A 23,008-nucleotide genomic window follows, 5' to 3' on the forward strand; every position below is an offset into this window, starting at 1 on the left:
CTTGCCCTGATTCTTTGGCCACAAGATGGCATTGGGGAGCTGTTTCACTAACCAAATGAGGAATAGACTAAGACAAGGGGAAAGGATAGTAGCAAAAGTAATCATTGGAAGTCGGTTAGAGCCCTAACTTTTTGAATGAGGTGTTTTACTGGATAGAATAAAACATTTGATTTGCAAAACAAAATATCTTTATTACAAAATATCACTTAAATATTAGTATTTCATTTGGGTACAATTCTACAAGGCAATATATCTTATATTTGCATAGAATTTACTTTGCATTTTAATCTAGCAGAAGAGTGAGGAAACATTTGAAAAACTGTTCCTTTCTGAATTAACCATAAGAGTATTTTTCCAGGTAAGCTACTGCCATAGTCATAGACAAACCTCCTTGATTCATTGATTGCATTTATACAACATCTACAATAAATTACACACAATTGTTACTCTCATTGATCCAAACAAGCATATACCTTCAGGCAAATTTCATGCACAATTAATAGGTTTTTTATAATAACGTATTAAAATGATATCTTTGCTGGTGGTACTAAGGATGGGAGTTCTTTTAAAGTATGCCATCATAGTCCAGGCACTAAAGTAGACAGTCACCAGTATGCTGCCTCATGTGCACCTTCAAAGTCAAATTCACTGCAAATGTTTGGGGCAAAATTGACATTAAAAGGGTCTCTCGCTAGTGTGAATCTGCACGTGCCAACTCAGATGTATGTCTTGGAGGAATCCCTTTCGACACTCTTGGCCATTAAGTGGTTTCAGCCTGGAGTGAGTCTTCAATTGCTGGACATGGGAAGAATTGTCCTAAAACAATTTTCACAATTACAACATGAAGAGAGCATATCATCAAGTGCGTAGACTTATGGTTAATCTTGGTGAAATTATTACAATAAGTTTTACTGCATATCTGGCAACTGAATGATTTAAAACTTTTGTGAATTTTAATGTGATTTTTCAGGTATATCTATTTTGTGAAGATACTTTGACATATATCACACTAAAATTGTTTCTAGCATCCATTTGAATGGTTCTTGGAACCAATCCTTGAATCGATAACACTTGATACAATACTGTTCCCTGAAGAGCTCTCAACCTTATTTTCTCTCTCTTCTATTGGCATTCTCTCAACCACTTGCTCTTCTACTGATGTTTAATTAGAATGTGAACTAAAATGCACCGGTGTTACTTTTTCTAGGAGAATTCCTCTTTTTTGATGATGCACTGTTAATTTTTTTATATTTAATACTCATTTTTTGTTTGGAACATTTTGGAACTTTAGCCCTAGAAGACTTTATCCCCGGATTATGGTTTTGTTTAGAAATATTTGCTTTCTTTTTGGTTCGGCCACTGATTCCTTTTGGCAAACCCTTACGTTTTCCATAACTGCGAGCAGAAGTTTTATTTGTTCTATCACCCCTCAGCTCAATAACTTGAACGTCTTCAGGCATGGCACCTGAGTGAGCATATTCTTTATGCTTCAATAATAAGTCCAAGGATAAGAATGAAATCTGGCAGTCAATACAGAGAAAGGGATTGCCTGAAAACCAAAGAAAAAGAAACCATATAAATATTTGTTATTAAGCAATAAAACTAATTGCTTTACCCAATGAGGACATTATTGAAACATCCTGAGAAACATTTTCTGGGGGTAAACAAGTCCCTCGTATGAATCTCTGGATGAGGACTGCTTGAGGGAGTACATGAATTTTATGTTGAAAAAATTTGACAGCTATTGAAAAAAGATAAAATATATTGAGAACATTTTAAACTAATCTTCTTAACATTTTGCTAGCTTTATTTTTGCTACATTTATACCTCCTTGCCTAAATATCGTATGATGGCATAGCAGTAATGTAGTCACTGATGGAGAGGAGCAGAAAGAGTACCATCAGGATGTATTTGTTGGTTCAACAGTTTTTGATAAGACATTTGATAAGCTGGCTAGAATTATCTGCACAACCTGTGTAATTCTCAGATTACTCAGGTGCATTTGACAGATGAAGAATCACGATAGGCAGTGTCGGAACGAGGGTAAGTCAGGGATGTTTTTATCACCACTTCTTTTCAATGTACTTGTATACATGTAGATAATGGTAAAAGAAGAATGGGAGGAACTGGACATAGGAATGTAAGTAATTAGAGAACTCATTAAATCAGTTAGGTTTACAGATGATCAAGCTTTAATTAGCCCAGCAATCAAGGGATTATAGCCATCGCTGGGCACATTGGAGAGCCAGTGGAATAGATAATGGTTGAGTATATAACTTAGATTAAACATGAATTTTTAAGTCATATTTCAAGCAAACAATCAATTTTCAGTTATTCTTACATTCCAATAACTTTGTCTAGCTATGACAAATATCATTTTTTAAGAACTGGGGCATGTGCACCTACCACTTTCATCACTTGTCTTTGAGCTATTCTGTGATGCTTTTTGCTTTTCTCTGGCTCTCTCATCACTGGTCTGTGAGCTCTTCTGTGATGCTATATACTGTTCCAAATCACATCTTGTTAACACAACCCTGCAGTCAGCAAGTTGATAATCACATGATGTACTTATAGGCACCTCTTGCACAGTTGGAAGAGGCAAATTATTCAGTTCATCCACCAGCTATAATTAAACACAAATTATTCAGTCAATTTTTTATAGGTACTTAGAGTAATATAGTTGTCTTCACTTATCAATGCTTGATGGCCTGAGAAGTGTCATACTGTATTTACCACTGACCATTACTTTACACTAAAACCATATACAGTGAAACCTTGAATTCACATTTTTGAGGGTATCAGTGAAAAAATATATTACATGGTCCCTTATGAAAGTAATGCACATTGTTTTATGGTAACGTGAATATCCATGGCAGTGCGGTAAAACCAGTCAGGAAATGTAGTGGGTGGTCTGCCCTTCCAACACAGCTGGTCGCCTGTTTGCTCTGAGCAATCTGAGTGGAAAGACGTGCCTGCGCATGAAGTGTTTTAACATGGCACCCAGCCACACATCCTTCATTGTTACCTACTTCCTGGCCTGGAGCATCACCCCAATGCCACTTCTTTTCTTCTTTTATATGCGTCTAATAAAAGCGAAAAATTAGATGCTTTGGAACAATTCAAAATTATCCAACGAATAAAGAAGAACACCTCCCTCCTCTATGATATGTAGTTCACTTCCTCCTCCCCCTCCTTTCCATCAACTTTCGTTTGTAAACATTGGCCACGTGTGAAAACCGCCCCCTTCCCTTGAGTCTCCCCTAGCGTGTGAGTTGAGAGTGGGGTATTCCGCTGCCACCCTTCCAGAAAGGCCTTATCCCATGGCCAGGACTCCAACCCTTGGCCTGCCTACTGGCGTTGCCCCGGCTGCAGATGGGTTATTGGTGACAGCCACCATTCACCCAAGAGGGCCACTTCACACATTGAAGACTGTGTATACTGTTTTTAACAAGGTCGAGACCCTGTATTCCACTATCCTTTGTAAATGTCTCCCTTTTCTTTCCCCCTCTCTCTCCCTCCCTCCCCTCGTTTCCTACCACATCAACTCCCCTCCTTCCAGAATCTTAAATGTATATAAGATGACACACAGTTTCATTTTGTCACCCAATGATGATGTAATACATCGAAACCTGGTCATAAATAAATTTTATCAAGTGGAAAAGTGCTACGATCAGTTATTCATTATGTTCAACTTCCACCATATCACACCCGAAGACACTCAATTCGACTTTTTTCTTGTTTCCCCGTCTAAAGTGAGAGCTGAAAGGAAAGCACTAGGAGACCATGAAAAACATTCAAAAGCATGTTACAACGTTTCTGAGAGACATTACCGCAGGCAAGTTTCAGGGTGCCTTCCAGGCATGGCTGACATGTCTCCGTAAGTGTATTGATTAATGGGGAGAGGATTTTGAAGGATTTTAAGCATTTGTACAAGTACAATCAATGAATCTATTTTTCCCAGCAAATGCACATTACTTTTATAGTGGTCCCAGTAGAAAGAGGTCCATGAAAAACTAAGGTTAAACTAAAAGGTTGAAAAACTTAAGGAAAAATATTTTAAAATGTAATTTTCATGTGTTATAAATAACACAAGATTTTACAAAATACCTAATACAAGAAAGATGCTAGGTGTAGATTGGAGGCTTTAGAAATGTAGGTGGAGATGGAGAGACGATTGAGGGGACAGAAAGGAAAGCAAATGATAAGGTGCTAAGGGTGGTGTATGGCGAGGGTGGAGAAAGGATTGCTGGAAGAAATACTTAGCAAATTGATGCAAAGTACATTGATTGGGAATGGAATGTTGAAGATTGTGATACAGGGTAAAATGTTAAGAAAACGAGGAAGGGGTAGAAAAAGCAAAGGGAAGCTAAATGGAATGGAGGAAGTATATGGAATATGTTATGGGAGCAGAGGGTGGTGCTGGATGGTGCTGTTTCTAATAGCGTATGAGTGACCTTCGGGGTACCTCCAGGAATTATTATTGGGCTGTTGCTTTCTTGCTGCTTGCTTTTCTTGATTTTTGTAAATGAGTTGTACAACAAAAGTAAGATTAGGATGTTTGCTGATGACACAGTGATTTATCGGGAGATACCTGGGGATGAAGCTTGTTGAATTCTAGTGCAGGATCTAGATTTCAGAATCATTTTGGCATTCAAAATGGGGATTGCCATTTAACCTTACTAAATGTTTGGCGGTAAATTTCTTTAAAAAATCAATGGGACTCTAAAAAAAATTGACTGGAGTTGACCTAGAAGTAGTTGATTTGGTAAAATACCTACGTCACAATCACTTAAGACAACTTGGGGGACCCGCAAACGTAAAATCTGAAGGCAAGCATATACAAAATTGGGATTAATTTGATGCACTGTTGGGAGAAGTGACTCCAAGGTCAAGGAATGCTGATACCACGCTCTTGTAAGGCTCCATTTAGAATATGCATCTAGTGAATGGCATCTGAGTGAAAAAGGCTTCCTTAGGGAAATTGAGAAGGTTGAATGCTGGGCAGCCCATTTAATTAAAAACTCATACGTTAAAAAAAGGAAAGCATGACTGAAATGCTTATTGAGTTAGGGCGCCAATCATGTAAAGAATGATGATTCCATGCTAGGATGAATTCCTTCCCCCGGGCAAAACATGATGGCAACTGTAGGGTTATAGATAGCAAAAAATTCCACTTGCCACCCTCAGAGTCTAGGAGACAATTAGTTTTACTCAATTTCATGCACTTTCACTAACCTCATGCCTTTAGTTGTCAAAACCCTTTCTTTCCACATGACCGCATTAGAATTCCATTAAAAAATGTAGAGCTCATTACAGTACTAGTTGCTCTTCTTTGCTTGTTTTTAAGTTTCCCCTTTCGTCCCTAATCTCTCTCTGTGGGGGGGACCCTCCAGCTGCCTACAGCATTGGCACATTTCCTGCGTCCCTAGGGGAAGAGATCATTGCATGTTGCATGTCCATGTGGTGTTTGAATTATGCCTCCTCACGTACATTTGTTTGTTAGTTAATAGTATATGAATTTGCATGCGTGTAAGTTGAAAGGGTTTTTGAAGAGAATTCCACCAATATGGCCACTGTGAAATCACGGCACCATCAGACTATTTCCTATTCCCAAGATTGAAACCCTCCCTAATGTGACACCACTGTGGGATCCCAAGTACCCTCACAGAAGCTTGCACACGTGCATTAAGGACCTGCCGGAATCCACCTACCAGGCAGCCTTGAAGTCTTGGAAAAAACCCTGGCAGAAGTGAGTCAACACTCAAGGGATGTTCTTATTAGAACTTGGAGGCATTGTACCAATATCTGAAATGAATCTTTTCTACAAAACTTTTCCTGATACTTTTTATATTAATATTACATATATATGTATTTGTGTTTACTATAGGTTACTACCCTTATAGTATAGTATACTACCCTTATCCTAGGTTTTGGATGGACACAAACACCAAATAAATATCTTCTCTCTGCTAACAAAACAATCCAATATCCTCTTCTACCGAAATCCTCTTTTCATTTCCATATGCCGGATAGATGTGATATACAGTTTAGCACAAAACTTAGTAATCGCGTAATGTTGCTCGATAGTCGATTCCATTTTTTTCATGACATGGTCAGCGTGCAGAGGTTTACAATAACTGACGTCCTGCTGCTTCTACAGCTTGGAGGGCACAGAGATGGGTTTCTCAGCAAAGCTTAGTGCCCCCCCCCACTTAGTCTAAGTGTTTTGATCCCTCTCCAACCAATTGGAGCGGCACGGGAAATTCAATTGCATTACTTTTGGAATGCTCCCTGTATATGGGATGAGAATAACTATAAATAAAACAAAGGTTTTGCCGTTTACCAGAAAGATGAAGGCTAAGTTAAATGTAGAAATAGGAGGGCAATAACTAGAGCAGGTGGAATAGTTTACGTATCTCTTAGGCGTTTTGGACCAAAATTACCGAATTAGTAGGGACAAAAGGAGAAGAATTCCATGGAAATAAGGTGATTGAAGCAGGATGATAGGTGGAGATCGGAGACTTTTGAAATGTGGGGATGGAGAACGATGGAGAAGATTGAGTTGACAGAAAAGAAAACAAATGTGGAGGTGCAAGGTATGGTGGGGAAGGGGAGGGGATTGCTGGGAGAAATACTTAGAGGAGAGAGAAAATATGCATGTAAGGCATATTGATTGGGAAAGGGATGCTAAAGCCTATGATGGAGGGGAAAAAGTTTGGAGAAAGAGGAAGGAGCCAATACAGGATAGAACAGGGACGTTGGATGGAATGAAGGAAGGAAGTACACAAAGATGAAGGGGCACTTGCGGAGTAGGATGTTGGGTCATGTTTTGTTAGGACAGACAAGATATTTATTTGGTAGTTGTGTCCTTTCAAAACCCACCTTAATGGACAGTGCTTAAATATATATACGAACAGTGCTTCAAAATTAACTGAAACCACACTTCAATAAATTGAATATTTTTAATATGCTAATTTTTTTAGAAGTACTACTCATAATTGTATAAGTATGGTAAATGTTACCTGCACACTATTGGTTTCAGAAGCTACACTGCAGGTCTCCAATTTTAGATGGATACTTTCCTGTGGGAAAAATATTTAAATGCAAATTATTTCATTAAAACAAGAATAAAGAGAATTTAAATTATAACTCTTCAATCAACACTAACTTCATCAAAATCCAGTCCATTTTCATTTTCATCAGCCCAAATAAGAGTTGATACAGATGATATATTATCATCATCACTTTGTTCATCTCCAGCTTGATCGATCTCAGCACTTTCTTTGTATCCAATGGCCTGCAGATAATAATCATGTAACTCCATTCTTTGCTGTTTAGAAAATAAAGGCATTGTTTTCATTAGTCATCAAAGAGTAATAAAATATGTAATTTAAGCATAGCTAATATGTTGGAATTGGCATAATATTCTAAACATTTCAGTAAAAACAGTTTTTGTTCTATTCTGTTAACAGGTACATATTTGTATTAGGCAGAGTATGTGTGTTAGCAGTATTATCATCTTATGCCATATATGTAATTAGGTAGTGAAAATTTTGTCCAAAATATCATTACTTCAGAACACTGAGCTCTGTATCTGCCCAAATATCTTGCAGTCAATCTATTAATAGCTAACAATTAAGTTTCTTCCCAAAAGTTGGCTTAAAAAAAACATCCACTGTTAAAATGTTGCGTATGGCTGGCAAGAATTCTTACCATTTAGGAGCATCGTTTTAACCTTTAAATTAACATTATTTACATATTTGGTGGTAATTTTCCATTTGCCTTTTGTTATTTAATAAGAAGTTGTAACTTCATTTTTAATTCGATAAGTAAGTTTGATAGTATGAGCTTTTTAACTCTATTTAAATTCCTGACAGTTTTTCTGTAATGGGACACAACTTCAATTTCAAAAGTTTGAAACTTATTCATCGTCCCTTTTCATTTCAGGGATAGTATTTCTTTCATCTCTTCCTTGGTACCCCAACCCCTTGCCTCATTATTTCTTGAATGTTTATCCACATGGCCCTAGCTGAGCTATCAGCAAGGAACCATTGCCTTAACTGAAAGTTCCACTCCTGGCTGATGGAATGCACTCTCAGCTCTGCTCCGTCAACGTAAACATTCATTATGAAAAGCATGAGGGGGACCAAGAATGAATCGTCAATAGATCTTTCACAGCTATGGTCAGTTCATTCTCTCTATGCAAATTGAGAGGTTTGTTTCCTCGAGTCCTGGAGCATTGTGATTTTGATGTTGTGTTTGTATGGTGGCATTTGTATAATGTCATCACATAGAAAGAAAGTGCTTTGCGTTAGGAAGAAATTTTATTAGATTTGTGCTGTGATGACTAGTCAGATGTGCCATTACAATATGACGAATAGAGAAGAAGTTATTCTGATATTGTAGTGAAGGCCAGAAATAGAAAATTCACTCCTATCTTGATAAGTGAACGTGACTCTGATAGTAAAGCCAATGAAGATGCTATTTCACCAAGAATCTCTACTAAAACCATCAGGTCTCCCTGCCACATTGAATAGTGAGGTGAAAACAATTAATAAGACACAGTGCACATTTACTTGTAAAGGTGAAGTGCTTCTGGTGATTTGGAAAGACAAAAGGAAGGTGAGGATGATTAGCACTATTCACAGCAATAGGATGGGTAATATACAGTTGAAAGTCAGGATCACAGGACTGCCAATCAAAAAACCTATCTGCATTTTGAAATAAAATAAGTTCATGAAAGGCATAGAAAGGGCGGATGGGTATTAATTGCATTATACAATTTAGAGAAAAACAATGAAATGGTCAAAGAAAGAAGTGCTGTAGCTTGTGCTTTATTTAATGCTTTTAGAGTTTATAAAATACTAAATGAACCAAATTGCATTTCATTCAAAGGCTTTTTGCTCGTGACCACCAAAGAGTGGGCAACAAGTAGAGAGGAGCCAGATTAATCATTTTTGGAGGATGACAGTGATGATGATAAGCCGATGCTATGCATTCCATCCAATTTTTCCATCTTATAAGATTTGAATTGTTTAAGCACATTCTGATTGGCTGATTTATGGCACTTGAAAGTAAGTAGATTTCTTTTCTACCCAAGTCAGCCTTCTTGGCAACTTACATGATGATGCTGATCTCAATAACATAACAAGATAGAGTACGCATTACTTAGTTAGCCTTAATTCAAATAAAATGAAAGCTATAGTGATTGTATATCCTAAACTGCTTAAATCTATTGCTGTATTTTAACCACTCAAGTTGTATCTTCAAGGCACACTCATTCCACTTAAGAATGCCATTACAAATCAAGGTATCTAGGTATCCTTATACATGGAAACTTTTCATGGCCTTCATAAGTTTTTAAAACTTGCAGAACTGTCAATCAAACCCTCCACTGCCTTAAGAAATTTCAATATATTATGCCCATCGTATTAAAAAAGCTGATAGTTGATTCTCTCATTATTCCTCACTTTGATAATGGTGACAGTGTCAAGTATAAGGACCTTTCAAATATGTTGTTGGTAAAACTCCAAAGAGCATTTAACTCATGCATATGCTTCATTTACAACTTGAAAATTACAGACCACATTGCAGAATATTTTAACAAACTCAACTGGTTACGTCTGGATTCTTGCACGAAACTTCATGTGCTGTCCTTACTCTACCAAGTACTAAATTATAAAACCCCTCAGTATTTTTCCAATGACTTCAATAGCCTTGATAGAATATATAAACTAAATACCAGACTTATTCATAAAGTCATTATCCCTCATCACAGAATAACTACATACAACCAATATGGCTATGCCGTTAGCAGTCACAGCGTGTCATCAGTGGAATGAGCTACCATCTGTTATAACAAATGTACCTTCTCTCCCATCATTCAATTGCGCACTTCATAAATCACTAATTTCACAGCAAACCAACCAGGAAAAATCCAGCTGTAAACAGACTTTGAGATCCTTCCTTTTTCTTTCGCAGGAGCATCATACTTTGTATTGGCATTTGTAAACATATCCAGGAATATTAATTTACAAGTATTGTTTGCATCTATTGGTATGTATATGTATAGTATGCATTGTATGTGTGTATGTTGTAAAGAGTGCAGCAACATAACCTCCTTTTTTCAAGAGCAAAATGCTTTCAAAACTTTCATTATTTCCTTTTTTACAAGTGTTTTGCATTTAAAAAGGAAGTTATGTTGCCACACCCCGCACAAATAGTGTTAAATCTAGTAGTTGAACTAGACAACTAATGTACTGTATTGCTGCATGCTAGTGCTAAGATACTATATGCATTCATTTTACTTCTATTTATGTATAGTTTGTGAAATTTAACTTTAAGTTTAATCTTGTTAATTTGTGACAAGGTGTAAGATGGTAGAAGAGACTCCATAGTCTCAATCTAACCCCAAAATATAGACGACTATCTATCTATTTCTCTAAGAACCTTCACACATATTATCACCAATTAAAATACTCTGTATACACTCTTTCCAGCTCCTTTGGATTTCTCTTAACAATCATCTGTCCTGTCCACCATGCCTAGTACCAGTATAATTCATTGCTCTTCCCTTTCATTCATTTTACCTTTTCCATCCTTCTCCACATCCACTTCTCAAAAGTCTCTAAACCATGTTTATCATCTTGATTTAACAGCGATGTTTCTTGCAGTACAATACCATGGTCCATCTGAATGTTTTAGCATTTCTTAACATTCTTATCCAAGGTCTCTATCATCGACTCCCTTCTTGTGCAAGCTTATTTTCCCAGTTCTTCATACTATGTTCACACCACTTTGACTATTTTGATTCAAAATACTTCAAAGATAAGTACATTGCTCCAGTCTGTGAACTCTTATTTTCATATTTAATATCAAACTTATTGTTCTGCAGGTCATAGGGCTACCTTACTCTTTTTTAGGATTGCAACTAACACATACCTGATATACAAGGGGTGTTCAGAAAGTAACCTCCGTTAGCAAGCAAAGTAATAGGGGGAGCAGAATATTTGCTGTATTGACACACACACTAGGACAGTACTCCTCGATCTGCAGTGTTTGGGAGGCCATGCTGCTTGTCTACAGCAGCGAGTCAAAATGAACAATACACTTGGAAATCCCATCAAAATTAAAATCAATTTTGTGATAAGGTTTGCACTGGTAATAAACTTCAAAGCTGCGGATATTCATCTGGAAATTTGTGCTCTGTATGGACCAAATGTTATGGGTGACGAGAGTTGTGCATCAGTGTTGTCGTTCGTTTGAGAGTGAACACAAATGTCCATGATGACGACGGAATTGGCCGCCCGTCTTTGGTGAACAATGAACAAGAAGTCTTTGGTGAACAATGAACTTCACCAGAAATTTAACATAAAGTTCGTGAAAACCAGGGTTTTATGACATCTGAAATATTTAGAAAGTTGTCCACAGATTTCTACGACTCTGTTGCATGGAAACACGACTGAAAAGTTAGCCTGCCACATGTTTTGTGCTCGTTTGACGAGGAACTTCAAGATACCGTTATCGGTAGGCTGCGATCTCAGGCGGCAGAATTTTATGCTGAAGAAAGTTGAAAATTAGTTCAGAAATATGACAAATGTTTAAATCTGTCTGGCAAATATGTATAAAAACAGTAGAGATATGTAATTTTTAGATGAAAATGATAAATTTTCTGTACCTATTTCAGTATATTTTTTATAGCATAACAGAGGTTACTTTTTGGACAACCCTCGTAATGTCTTGGCCAACTTACTCCATCATAAAACCTATGAATTAACCCATAAAAACTCTTCCTTCTACATTTTTCCTCAACCCTATGGAGATTTTATCTTTTGTTACAGCCATATTTGATTTCAATTCCCATAATGTGCTTTCTATTTCACAATCAAATATGCCTGGGCCTAAGTTAGCCCCATGTATGTCATACTCTCTTCCTATGTATAAACTTGCTTGCCTAATATCTTAACCATATATATTCTTTTTGTTTTCTTTCCATCTCTCTTGAATCTTTCCTTGTTGAATAAATATTTTTCATGCTGCAATTTTAAAGGTGTGCCTACCTTCTTTACTGATAGTGCTCTCACCTTCCCATTCCCATTTTTATTCTCCATTACATGTCCCCTGTCCTCATTCATAGTTTTCTCTATCCCCTGCTTTTAATCTTTTCTTTTCATCCTGGTTGATTATGAGAAAAAAAAATTTGCACTTTTCAACAGATTTATTTGTAACATACAATGCGTTTCAGTTCATCGAACCATCTTCAGGTACAAGACAAGATTCAACGTGTGAGACTTCATACAAGGTCTGTTCAAAAAGTATGGTGACTGTTGAGTTTTTTCAAAAATTATTCATGAATATCTATTTTGTCCCCTTAAAAATAATCCCCATTAGATATTATACACTTGAGCCAATGTTTTTTCCAATCCTCAAAGCATTTCAAAAAATCATTTTTTGTGATCTTGTTCAGCTCCTCCTTCGATGCAGTCTTTATCTCGTCAATCATAGCGTAGCGTCATCCTTTCATGGGCCTCTTCAGTTTTGGGAACAAGAAAAAGTCACTGGGGACCAGATCTGGGAAATACGGTGGCTGCCGCGTCATTAGTGTGTTGTTTTTGGCCAAAAATTCACGCACAAGTAACTATGTGTGAGCAGGGGCGTTGTCATGGTTCAAAAGCCAATTTTTTTTCTTCCACAAATCCGGGCATTTGTTGTGGATTGCTTCGCGCAAATTGCGCATGACTTTGCAGCAGGCAATATTCCTTATTTACCGTTCGACCCTGAGGCAAGAACTCATGATGCACAATGTCCCTGCAATCTAAGAAAACTATAAGCAAAACTTTCACATTTGACCGAACTTGGCACGCTTCTTTCGGTCATGGCTCGTGCTGCAGCTTCCATTGGGATGATTGAGCTTTAGATTTCACGCCATAACCATAAACCATAACATGATTCGTCACCAGTTATGACCCTCTGGAGCAAATTGAGTCGTTGCGGACAGTCCAACACCTCATTAGCAATGTTAATGCATTGCTGTTTTTGGTCAAAATTGAGCAATATCAGTATGAATTTTGCGGTGACCTGTGTCATGCCCAAATCATTGGTAAAACTCGAATATCACGAGCTAATCGATATGTTTAGGTCTTCAGCAACTTCTCATCAACGGTGATTCGATGATTGGCCCATGCTACTTTCTTTACTTCATCAATGTTTTCGTCTATTGTTGACATGCTCGGGCATCCGGCACACTCTTCGTCGTTCACGTCTTCTCGGCCCTCTGAGAACATTTTGTACCAACGATAAACGTTGCTTCGGTCCAAGGTAGCTTCTCCACATGCCAAAGTCAACGTTTGGAATGTGTCTGCGCACTTAATTTCGTTTTCCACACAAAATTTGATACAGATTCTTTGATCCATTTTTTGGAGCAGGCAAAATTCAAAGACAAGCCAAAACACGTCCAAGCAAAACAGCTGTCAACACATAACTGAAAATTCAAAATGGCTAAACTTTTCGTCATAAGTGAGAGTCATAAATACCAACATCACGCCACAAAAAAATCAAAATTCAAATATATGTAACCCAGGAAAATTAAAAATTCGCAATACTTTTTGAACAGACCTCGTATATATACCTCTTTGAGGAAAGGGGGGGGGAGAGAAAAGATGATAAGTAAGGTAGGCGGAGACAAAAAGGGGAAATATGGAAAACCCAAAGAAACAGGGAACATAAAGAAATGGACAGGTAAATGGAGGGGCGGAATAAGCATTTCTGTCATTATTTGAGTGGATGGAGCTGGCATCCTGGCGGTAGGAAAGAGGAAAGAATAAAGAAGGTTTAAGCGGGGAAGAGACATCGAAGGGATAGAGGCAGGTTGAGGGATGAGGTATAAGTGATTCCAAGGACATTATCAGAGAAGAGCTGTTCGACACATACTGAGAGTAAAGGGTAGGAGTGTGGTTGAATAGGAAAATACGCAAAGGATTGAGTCAAAAAGATAAGAGGGAGTTTCACTTTTTGTTGTGGAAATGGGATTAGGAGAAGCAGAGAGCAGTTAACAGAAATATTGTCATTTGAAATACCATTAATCTTTAATTTTACAATTTCAATTTGCCCTAAAATATCAAGTCATTTGCCTTTGTTTTCATAGTGCATAATTCCCAGATTAAATTTACATGAGTGAGATAATTGTAGTAGATGCTTAGCTAGGAGTGATGTTTCATTGAAAGTCCTCCAGCATCTTTCATGATCTTTTATTCTGGTTTTTAAACTTCTTCTTGTCTAGACTATGTAGCACATATCACAGGAATCACACTTCACTTTGTAAATTCCCGATTGTAAGAGGGGTTCTAATTTGTCTTAGTTTCAGCAAAGGATTTTTCCCAGATTTGGCAGATTATGAAATGAAATATTGAATTTCCTTTTGTTACATTTTTGGGCTTTTCTTGCGTGGGAGTAAGGGAGCATAACTGTGAAATAGATTTAAATTTTAATTTTTTCTTTCACAGATTGGCAACAATATTTACACTATAGCCATTGGATACTGCTATTGATTTCAATAGTGTCCAGCTCATGGTAGAAACTTTTTAATGTTAGTGGTAAATTAACAAGTCTGTGTATCATTGAATAGAAGACTGACAGTTTCTGGTTCATAGGGTGGCAGGAATCGGCTGGGATGATTGCATCACTGTAACGTGGTTTCCTGTTTATACCAAAACTGTGTTTATCATCTATGATAGATATGGAAATGTCAGGAAAGTTCGACTCTTTCCCGGATTCGATTACCATGGTGAACTTAATTTTGGAGTGTTGGAAATTTAAAAGATTCATTTGACTGTCTAGTTATCTCATACTCCAAGTCCAACAGCAGATGATGTTATCCACATAGCGATACCAGTAGAAAATATTAGTTAGGATAGGATGGCCGGAGTTAAATTAAGTTGATAATAGTCCATAAATATTTCTGCTTATAGAGGGGACAGAGGAGATCCCATTGCTAAGCTGTCCATTTGATGATAGAACACATTACTGATTAAAAAGCAATTCTGGTTGGCATACAGTTCCATGAGCAGATGGAGTTCTTTTGTAAACACTGGGTTCATGTTGGAGTCTCTCAGTAAATCCTTGGCGAGTAACAAAGATTTTTGAATGCGCACAGAAGTAAATGAATTTTTTGTCAAAGGAAACTAGTTTGAAGTTGGGAGGCAAAGAGAGATGATGAAGATTACATGTTAAGTGAATGGAATTCTCAACCCTATATTTTGCTTATCTGCAATTATTAATATAATAAGGGCAAAAGCTTGATATTTTAGAGCAAATTGAAATTGTAACTTAATTGTACTCCATTTATTTAGTTTCCTTGTTTCTTGGGGTTTTCCATATTTCCCCTCTTTGTCCCCGCCTATACCTTACTCCTCACACTTTTCTTCCCCCCCCCTTCCTCAAACGGGTATAAATATGATGTATCACATGTTGATTCTTGTCTTGTCCCTGAAGATTGTTCGATGAACTGATGTATGTTACAAATAAATCAGTGGAAAAGTGCAAATGTTGTTTTTCTCATAATGATGAACTTCCACTACATCTCACCTGAATCTGTTGAATACATCCTGGTTGATGCTTCTACATTCCATTTCCTCATCTTTCTCCCCTATTTTATCCTCTTCAATCGATGAGGTTACATTTCATTAGAACTAAATTATGATCTGAATCTTAGCAAGCTCCCAGGTAACTGTGTGAATTAATCATGCTGCCCTTAATCTGTGCCTCACCATAGTATAATGTAACTGATATCTCCCTGAATGCTAAGGGATTTTAAAAGTATAGCAAGTGCATTGTCATATTTATACTTGGTGTTCATCATGGATAAACTCAGTATTCCCACACTCATTACTTTTTTCTAAACAGCAGCACTCTACCTCACTCTAATCTCTTCCCTACCATTTCATTCCAATCCCCCACATCACTATCAAATATTCTCTAACAAATTTGCCTGTAATTATCATCTCTAATTGATCGCATACCCAGTATATTTCTTCCTCCCAATGATTACTTGATTGCACGTAGACATGAATAATGACTTAGTGCACTGGTTCAGCTTTTACGTGCACTAAATATATTCTATCACTCACCTGCTCAATGTTTGCTACAAACAAAAGAATAGGAAGTTCTGGCAACTACAGGATTCCCCCAATGGCTCAGGCCTCCATATGTTTCCAGTCTTCACATGAAATCATTGCAAATCAGAACCAGAATTAACAGCAACGAAGAAAGAGGAAACAAAAGAGTAATGAACATCTTGAAATAAGGACTTGAAAAGTCAGGATGATGTTAAGGACAGGGAAATTATAAACTGTAAAGCAAGATATGAAGAGAGAAAATATTGATCCTTTAAGGGCTATATGTTATGGAACGATATCAGATATTACTCTAATGATACATATGGAATAATAAATCATAGAGGAAGAGAGCAGGTGACAGGGGGTGGTAGTGTTGAACAGAAGGGAAATAGCTTACTAAACAGTTCAGATGAGTGATAAAAATAATACGTAGGCGTAAAAGCTGAATCTATGAGCTTGGTCATTATTAAGACATACATGCCAACAATCAATCTTAGTGATGAAGAAACATACAGAGTATATCAATTAGATAAAATATTTGAGGATATCCCTGTTATGAAAAACTTTATAGCAATACGGGATTGGAATGCTGCAGTGAACAAAGGGAGAGGTGGTAGTGGGTAAGGGGATGAATAGTTCAGGAACAAGGAATGACTGGGGGGAAAGCAATTGAGTTCTGTGAGGAAACAGGGCTTGATCAAAACAAACATTTGGCTTAAACACCACAATATACTTTTACATAGGTGTATTTGACAAAAACCCACAGTTTGCAGACCATAATTGTGTGCTGATGAATTGTAAAATCAAATATAAGAAGATCACACAGGAAAAATAGGCGAGGAAAAAAAAGCTAACTCATAGGGATGATAAATAAAGATTACCAGGAGGCAGTGGAAAAGTTTATGAGTGACAAGGAGATAGATACATTGAGAAAAGATGGGAGTACAAAGAGAAGGTATATCATAGCCATAAATGAAGGAATAGGGAGAGGACAAGGAAACCTTGGATTACAACGCAAGATGATTGCTAAGGGGATAGATGAGAGAAGGAAATCGAAGAACATAAACACAGAATTAGGCAGAAAAAAGTACACAGAGTTGAACAATAAACTGAGGCAAGATTTACTGGGGAGAAAGAAGTGAGGTGGTAGAAGACAATAAATTCAAGTATGTTTAGACGAGTGCGCATGGGAGGGTGATTGGTGCACTGTATATGAAGACTTACTTGGCAGTGTCAGGAAGTTAATTTTAATTTTATTATTAATGCATTATGATAGGTTTTTAAAACAATGACTCAACACACCCTAGGGAACTTTCAATTCCTGGCTAACATTACAAATAATCCATGAACCCCATACTGCCTAAGCCAATAAGTAATTCCTTAGCTTTACACACTTTTTACCTCAATTAATTTAATCTGCAATCCTATTCTTTTCCTCCCTCTGCCTTGTTTCTCCAGCATTTTTCCCCTTTTCCCGTATTCAGCATCCCCTTGCTACCGTAAAGAGCAATACATTATTTAATAGCATTCTAATGCGGTCATGCAGGAAGGGTTTTGACAGCAAAACACAAGAGGTCAGTGAAAGTGCATGCAATTAGGTAGAATTAATTATTCTCTTGATGCTAAGGGTGGCAAGTGGAATTTTTGTCATCTATAACCCTACAGTTGCTATCCCATGGATAATATGGGAAGTTGAGAAGTTTCAATGCCGGGCAGCCAGTTTTATTAAAAACTGTAGCGATAAAACGAAATGTGTCACTAAAATGCTTATGGAGTTGAGGTGGGAATCATTAGAAGAAAGACGATACAATGCTAGGCTGAACTTACTAAATAAATTCAAATCCACATGTTTCAGCACCGAGGTATCTCAAACTATTCACACTCCAACATACATTGGTCGCTGCTAAGTTCATGCCTATAAATTTGGGAAATAGATGACAGAACTAGCAGACTCAAGGACTCCTTCCCACGGACAATACGAGATCGCAACTGTAGGGTGATAGATAGCAAAAATTCCACTTGCCTCCCTCAGCGTCTAGGGAATAATTAGTTCTACTGAAATGCAAGCACTTTCAATAACCTCGCGTGTTTTCCTGTCAAAGACCATCCTGCTTGACCACATTAGAATGCTGTTAAATAATGCAGTGCTCTTTACAGTATTGCTTGCTCTGCAATATATGTTTTTAAGTTTCACCTTCCATCCCTTGTCTCTCTCTGAGTGGGGGGGGGGGACCCTCCCACAGCCTACAGCGTTGTTTCACATTTCCTGTGTCCAGGCGGAGGAGACCATTGTATGTTGCATGTCCATGTGATAGTGTAATTTTGCCTTCTTGCTTTTCAAATTCTACCTTGGATGTTATTGGATAAATTTTTCACTGCATCCTAAGGTGCAATTGTTTGTTAGTTAATAGTACATGAACTGGCATGTGTGTAAGTTGAGAGGATTTTGCCATGAATCTATAAGTCATCGCGGGTATAGGTTTTGCATGGATGTGTTGACTTTGCATGCGGTTTTCTTCCCTTTTACCGGTGGCAACCTAACACCAGCTGCAGCTTGCGGAGTATTGGGCAAATGTGGATGTCAATATCGCCTTCATCTGCTTGTTCCACCTGCTGTTGAACCAATTTCTCTCAACAGCAACTTATCCTAACCTACCATGCCTAGAATACATAATTTTTTTCCCTTTCCACCCACTTTATTTTTTCCATTCCTTTCCACACCAACATCTCATAAGCCAGTAAGAAGAGACACAAACACATGCATGCACACTATCAAAAATATGGCAGGAAATTATTGATCAACAAAATATTCAAGAGATTACAGAGATAACAGAGAGAGGATATAGGATTAAGATAGTAGGTCAGCATATTCAGACATTGAGAGAGATTATGCTGTCAAAAATTATAGCACAGGTTTAAGCAGCAGCCCATTTTTCCATCCGCTTGTACGGCTTAATTTGATTGGGAAATTATTTTCAGCCACAATCATAACAGACTACATTAGAAAACTATTGTGATATTTATGATATGACGATCAATGTAAGCGTAACAAAGATGATGAGGTTTTCAAGAAAGAGGGAGATAAATTTAAATACTAACATAGGATGACATAAATTAGAACTCGTAAAAGTTTACCTATCTTTGCAGCATTTTGGGCCAAGGTGATAAAGTAGTAGGTATATCAGTGGTAGGTATATCAGAATTGGTTTGGGCAAAAAGACTTGCTGTAGGAGGAGGAAGTTGATGACAGGCATGCTCAGGAAATAGTCATTACAACTTGGATATTTCAAGTGGTTTCTTATATGTAGTTAGGAAAAATTGTTTGTTGAAACAAAATGAGAGACATAGATTGAGGCTTTCGAGATGTGGCTGTGGAGATGGATGGAAAAGGCAAAATAGATGGAAAACAAAACAAAGGATGAATGCTAGCTGGGCATGATAGGGGAGGAGAAAGGGTTGTTGATTAACGTCTGAAGGAGGTAGGAAAGGTGAATGAAGAATAATTTGATTATTAATTGAACACAGAATACTGTGAAACAGGGGAGGATTCTAGGCAGGTGAAGTGAGATGAGGAAATCAGCAGGCACCTTGGACAGAATGAAGGGAGATATTTGGTACTTCAGAAAATACAGTTTAATGTGATTGGGGTATTTAATCAGAAGAAGCTAAGAAGGCAGTAATGATCTTTTCATGTTCATTCAAAACTTACTGTAAACAGAATACAAACAATAATAACTATCATTATCAGTCAGCCAAGGGGTTGCAAACATTGCTGAGTGAATTGGAAATTCAGAGCGACAGGCATGGGATGAGAATCAATATTAATAAAACAAAGGTTATACGATTTTCTAGAAAGAAAAAGGCTAAGCTAAACATTAAAATAGAAGGGCAAACACTAGAGCAGGTAGAAGAGTTTATGTATCTCGGAAGTGTTTTGGACCAACACAGTCAAAGTGGTAGGGACGTAAGGAGAAGAATTGCGCTAGGCAAAGAGGCTTTCACAAGGAGGAGGGAGTTGATGACGGGGACGTTGAGTAAGGATGTTAAGAAAAGACTCGTAAAAACTTTGATATGGAGCGTAGCTAGGTACGGCACGGAAATGTGGTCGTTGAAGCAGGAGGATAGACGTAGACTGGAGGCTTTTGAAATGTGGGTGTGGAGAAGAATGGAGAAGGTGAAATGGACAGAGAAGAAAACAAATGAGGAAGTACTTGGTATGGTGGGCAAGGACAGGGGTTTGTTGGGAGAAATCCTATGGAGGCAGGAAAAGTGGATGAAGGGGTATTGCCCAGCAGTTGGATGTTGAAGACTGTGATAGAGGGGAGAATGTTAGGCAAACGAGGAAAGGGAAGGAACAGGATGGGGATGTTGGATGGGATGAAGGGAGGAAGAAAGTACTCAGCAATGAAGAGGGACCTGATGTAGAGTAGGATGCTGGATTTTGTGTTTTGTTCGGAGTAATAAAATATTTATTGGGTAGTTGGGTCCATCGAAAAACCTACCTTAACCAGTAGATTACCTAAATAAAATAATCAGATAGCCCAAAAATCCAAGTAGGACCTTAAGGAACATATGTTATAGTCTATGATTATTATTTGTTGGGTGGCTTCTAAAGGAACCACTGACCTAAAAAGCATTACAGATAAAAAAATTAAGGACACACCTCTCTGAATTTTTCCATGGCTTTTCTCCACAATATTTCCCTTGATTTCAGGCACATATCCTTGAACTTCTTGTACCCCAATACCTTCTTGGAGCAATCATTACAGATGACTTCTGGAAACCCATCAGATTGAAGTACCTGAAATAAATAAAGTTTTAGGTTAAGAGAAAGGTTTTTTAGCCGCCTTAATTAATCCTGTTCCAGAAAAGTTTTGCTATTGGGAACGACTCAATAAACCCATCTCTCGCTTTATTTTATCTACTCTCCTCTCCTCGACACAGCCCTAAATTTCCGTATTCGCAAATTTGGTCTTCTTCTGTAAGAGTGTAGTCATCCTTATTTTTGGTTATCAGCCCATTTTAAATGACACAAATGGATGAAAAGAAGGAAATTAAAAAATATAGTCGAGTGGTAATAATAACAGTTAACCGATTGATACAGATAGAATATTATTGCATTATACTTGCTTTGAATAAAAAGTATCGTGAACATTTTTGGAAAAATAAATTTATTTAAAAGGTTGCCACAGAGCCTCAAAATTCGTCGAAGTACATCTTTAGAACGTCGGCACACTTTAGCCAGCATTTTTCCAACGACTCAATAAACCCATCTCTCGCTTTATTTTATCTAATTCTCCTCTCCTCGACACAGCCCTAAATTTCCGAATTCGCTAATTTGGTCTTCTTCCATAAGAGTGAAGTCATCCTTATTTATGGTTATAAGCCTATTTTAAATGACACAAATGGATGAAAAGAAGCAAATTAAAAAATTGTTCAAAAAAATAAAGGGGAAAGGTAATTATTTCTGCATTGAAGTAACGCTCATAAAGAAAGTATACGTTAAGTTGGCCTTTTCCAAGCAGCTGGTTACTGTTTCACCAACTGTTTTGTTCCTGTCAGTTAAATAAAAAGATTGATGTCATCTTTGGGCTACTTCTCTTGAGTTTAGCATTACTTTAATGTAATAACATGAGTAATTATGTCCACACTTTGTACTTGCTAAGAATGCTTTAAATACGCTTATTCAATTTAACATTTTTCAAATGTTCTTAGCCTAATGTAAACTAAATAAAAATTCTTCTCTTAAGTCGTCTTTATGGCAGTCATAGGCTTGCGTCCTGTTGTATAAAATATTTTATCTCCAAATCACAATGTACTTACCACCTCTGAATGCTGCGCAAAAACAATTCAAATACTTCACTGTTCACTGACTCTTTAATTTTCACAAATAACAATTATAATTAGGTGACACAAACCTTGAAATCAAGTAGATCTTCAATTGCTACTTTAACGTCATACTCCTCTTTCACATTTTCCGGAAAAATTTCTACCATCGACTTTTTGTTGCATAAGCAAAGTCTACACTGCTGGAAACATTTTACGCTACGCATGATGTTGTAAATACTAAAATTCAGTACTGGCAAAAGTTCTGTCACGAAGTAATTAGCTTACAGTAGGCTGGCAAAATAACTGCAGATTTACGGCCAAACTACTACTGGTTGCTAGCTAGAATCGAGAGGGATAAAAAATTAATTGATGTTAACCATTGGGAGAGCAATTAATAGAATTTCAACGTCGTTCCTCATCGCCGTACCGGCGGGTATTTTCAACATACGGAGCTAGCACGTTATGGAGTAGGAGACCTGTGTTGCCACGTCAATTGCCGACAACATATCCCTTCTCTCATGGCATGCTGAATGGTATATTGCAATCGTATTCATGCGGTGTTGCCATATATGGATACCGGAGGGAATTCAAAAGGGTGTATAGTTTAAAGTGTGATTTGCGATAAGGTATGTTTTTCACAATGAAATAACGGTACACTTTTCTTCAACTTTATCAAAAACTAGATAAGAGTATATCATTCGTTTTAGAGCTATTCTAATTCACTTACTATACCAGAAAGTCAAATTAAAAAGAAAACCTCTAAATGCAGAATATGACCCTCATCAGTGAACAATATCAATCCATTCATATTAATAACTATCTCTAAAGACGACGTTTAAGAAAAAGTTGACAAAATTTGACACAAAATTTATTTTAGGGAATATATTTCATAAGAAAATAATGATCTGTTTACCGCCTTATATACATTTATACTCATGGCATGACCGGGAAATTGTAGGTGCAGGTATCATACCCACGAAGAAATAGGCAAGGAAAATAATATCGTACCGGCAATAAAATGAAAGGATACTGATGATAAAGTTAGAAGCAGAACCTATGGATACAGT

The 23,008-nt window shown here is 37.3% G+C and overlaps 1 protein-coding gene across 3 annotated transcripts; it reads right to left on the minus strand.

Annotated features, from left to right (window-relative positions):
- Positions 1-211: 211 nt before the first annotated feature.
- Positions 212-22,452, minus strand: LOC139695003 (uncharacterized). Of its 3 annotated transcripts, none has more exons than XM_071593571.1 (7): positions 22,369-22,452; positions 22,031-22,280; positions 20,776-20,913; positions 7,169-7,330; positions 7,023-7,082; positions 2,407-2,623; positions 212-1,549 (listed from the first exon to the last, which is right to left on the minus strand). In XM_071593571.1, the coding sequence occupies exons 2-7, from the start codon at positions 22,163-22,165 to the stop codon at positions 1,179-1,181; spliced, it is 1,083 nt and encodes a 360-aa protein (XP_071449672.1). In that variant the 5' UTR covers positions 22,166-22,280; positions 22,369-22,452; the 3' UTR covers positions 212-1,178. The 3 variants fall into 3 exon arrangements, with proteins under 3 accessions (XP_071449672.1, XP_071449673.1, XP_071449674.1); XM_071593572.1 differs by having other exon boundaries at positions 212-816; positions 1,385-1,549; positions 22,031-22,412; XM_071593573.1 differs by adding an exon at positions 16,125-16,213 and having other exon boundaries at positions 22,031-22,412.
- Positions 22,453-23,008: the final 556 nt, after the last annotated feature.

This window comes from Hetaerina americana, unplaced genomic scaffold (genome assembly GCF_022747635.1).
Source record: "Hetaerina americana unplaced genomic scaffold, ioHetAmer1.1.p SCAF_6, whole genome shotgun sequence".
NCBI classification, from domain to species: Eukaryota; Metazoa; Arthropoda; class Insecta; order Odonata; family Calopterygidae; genus Hetaerina; species Hetaerina americana.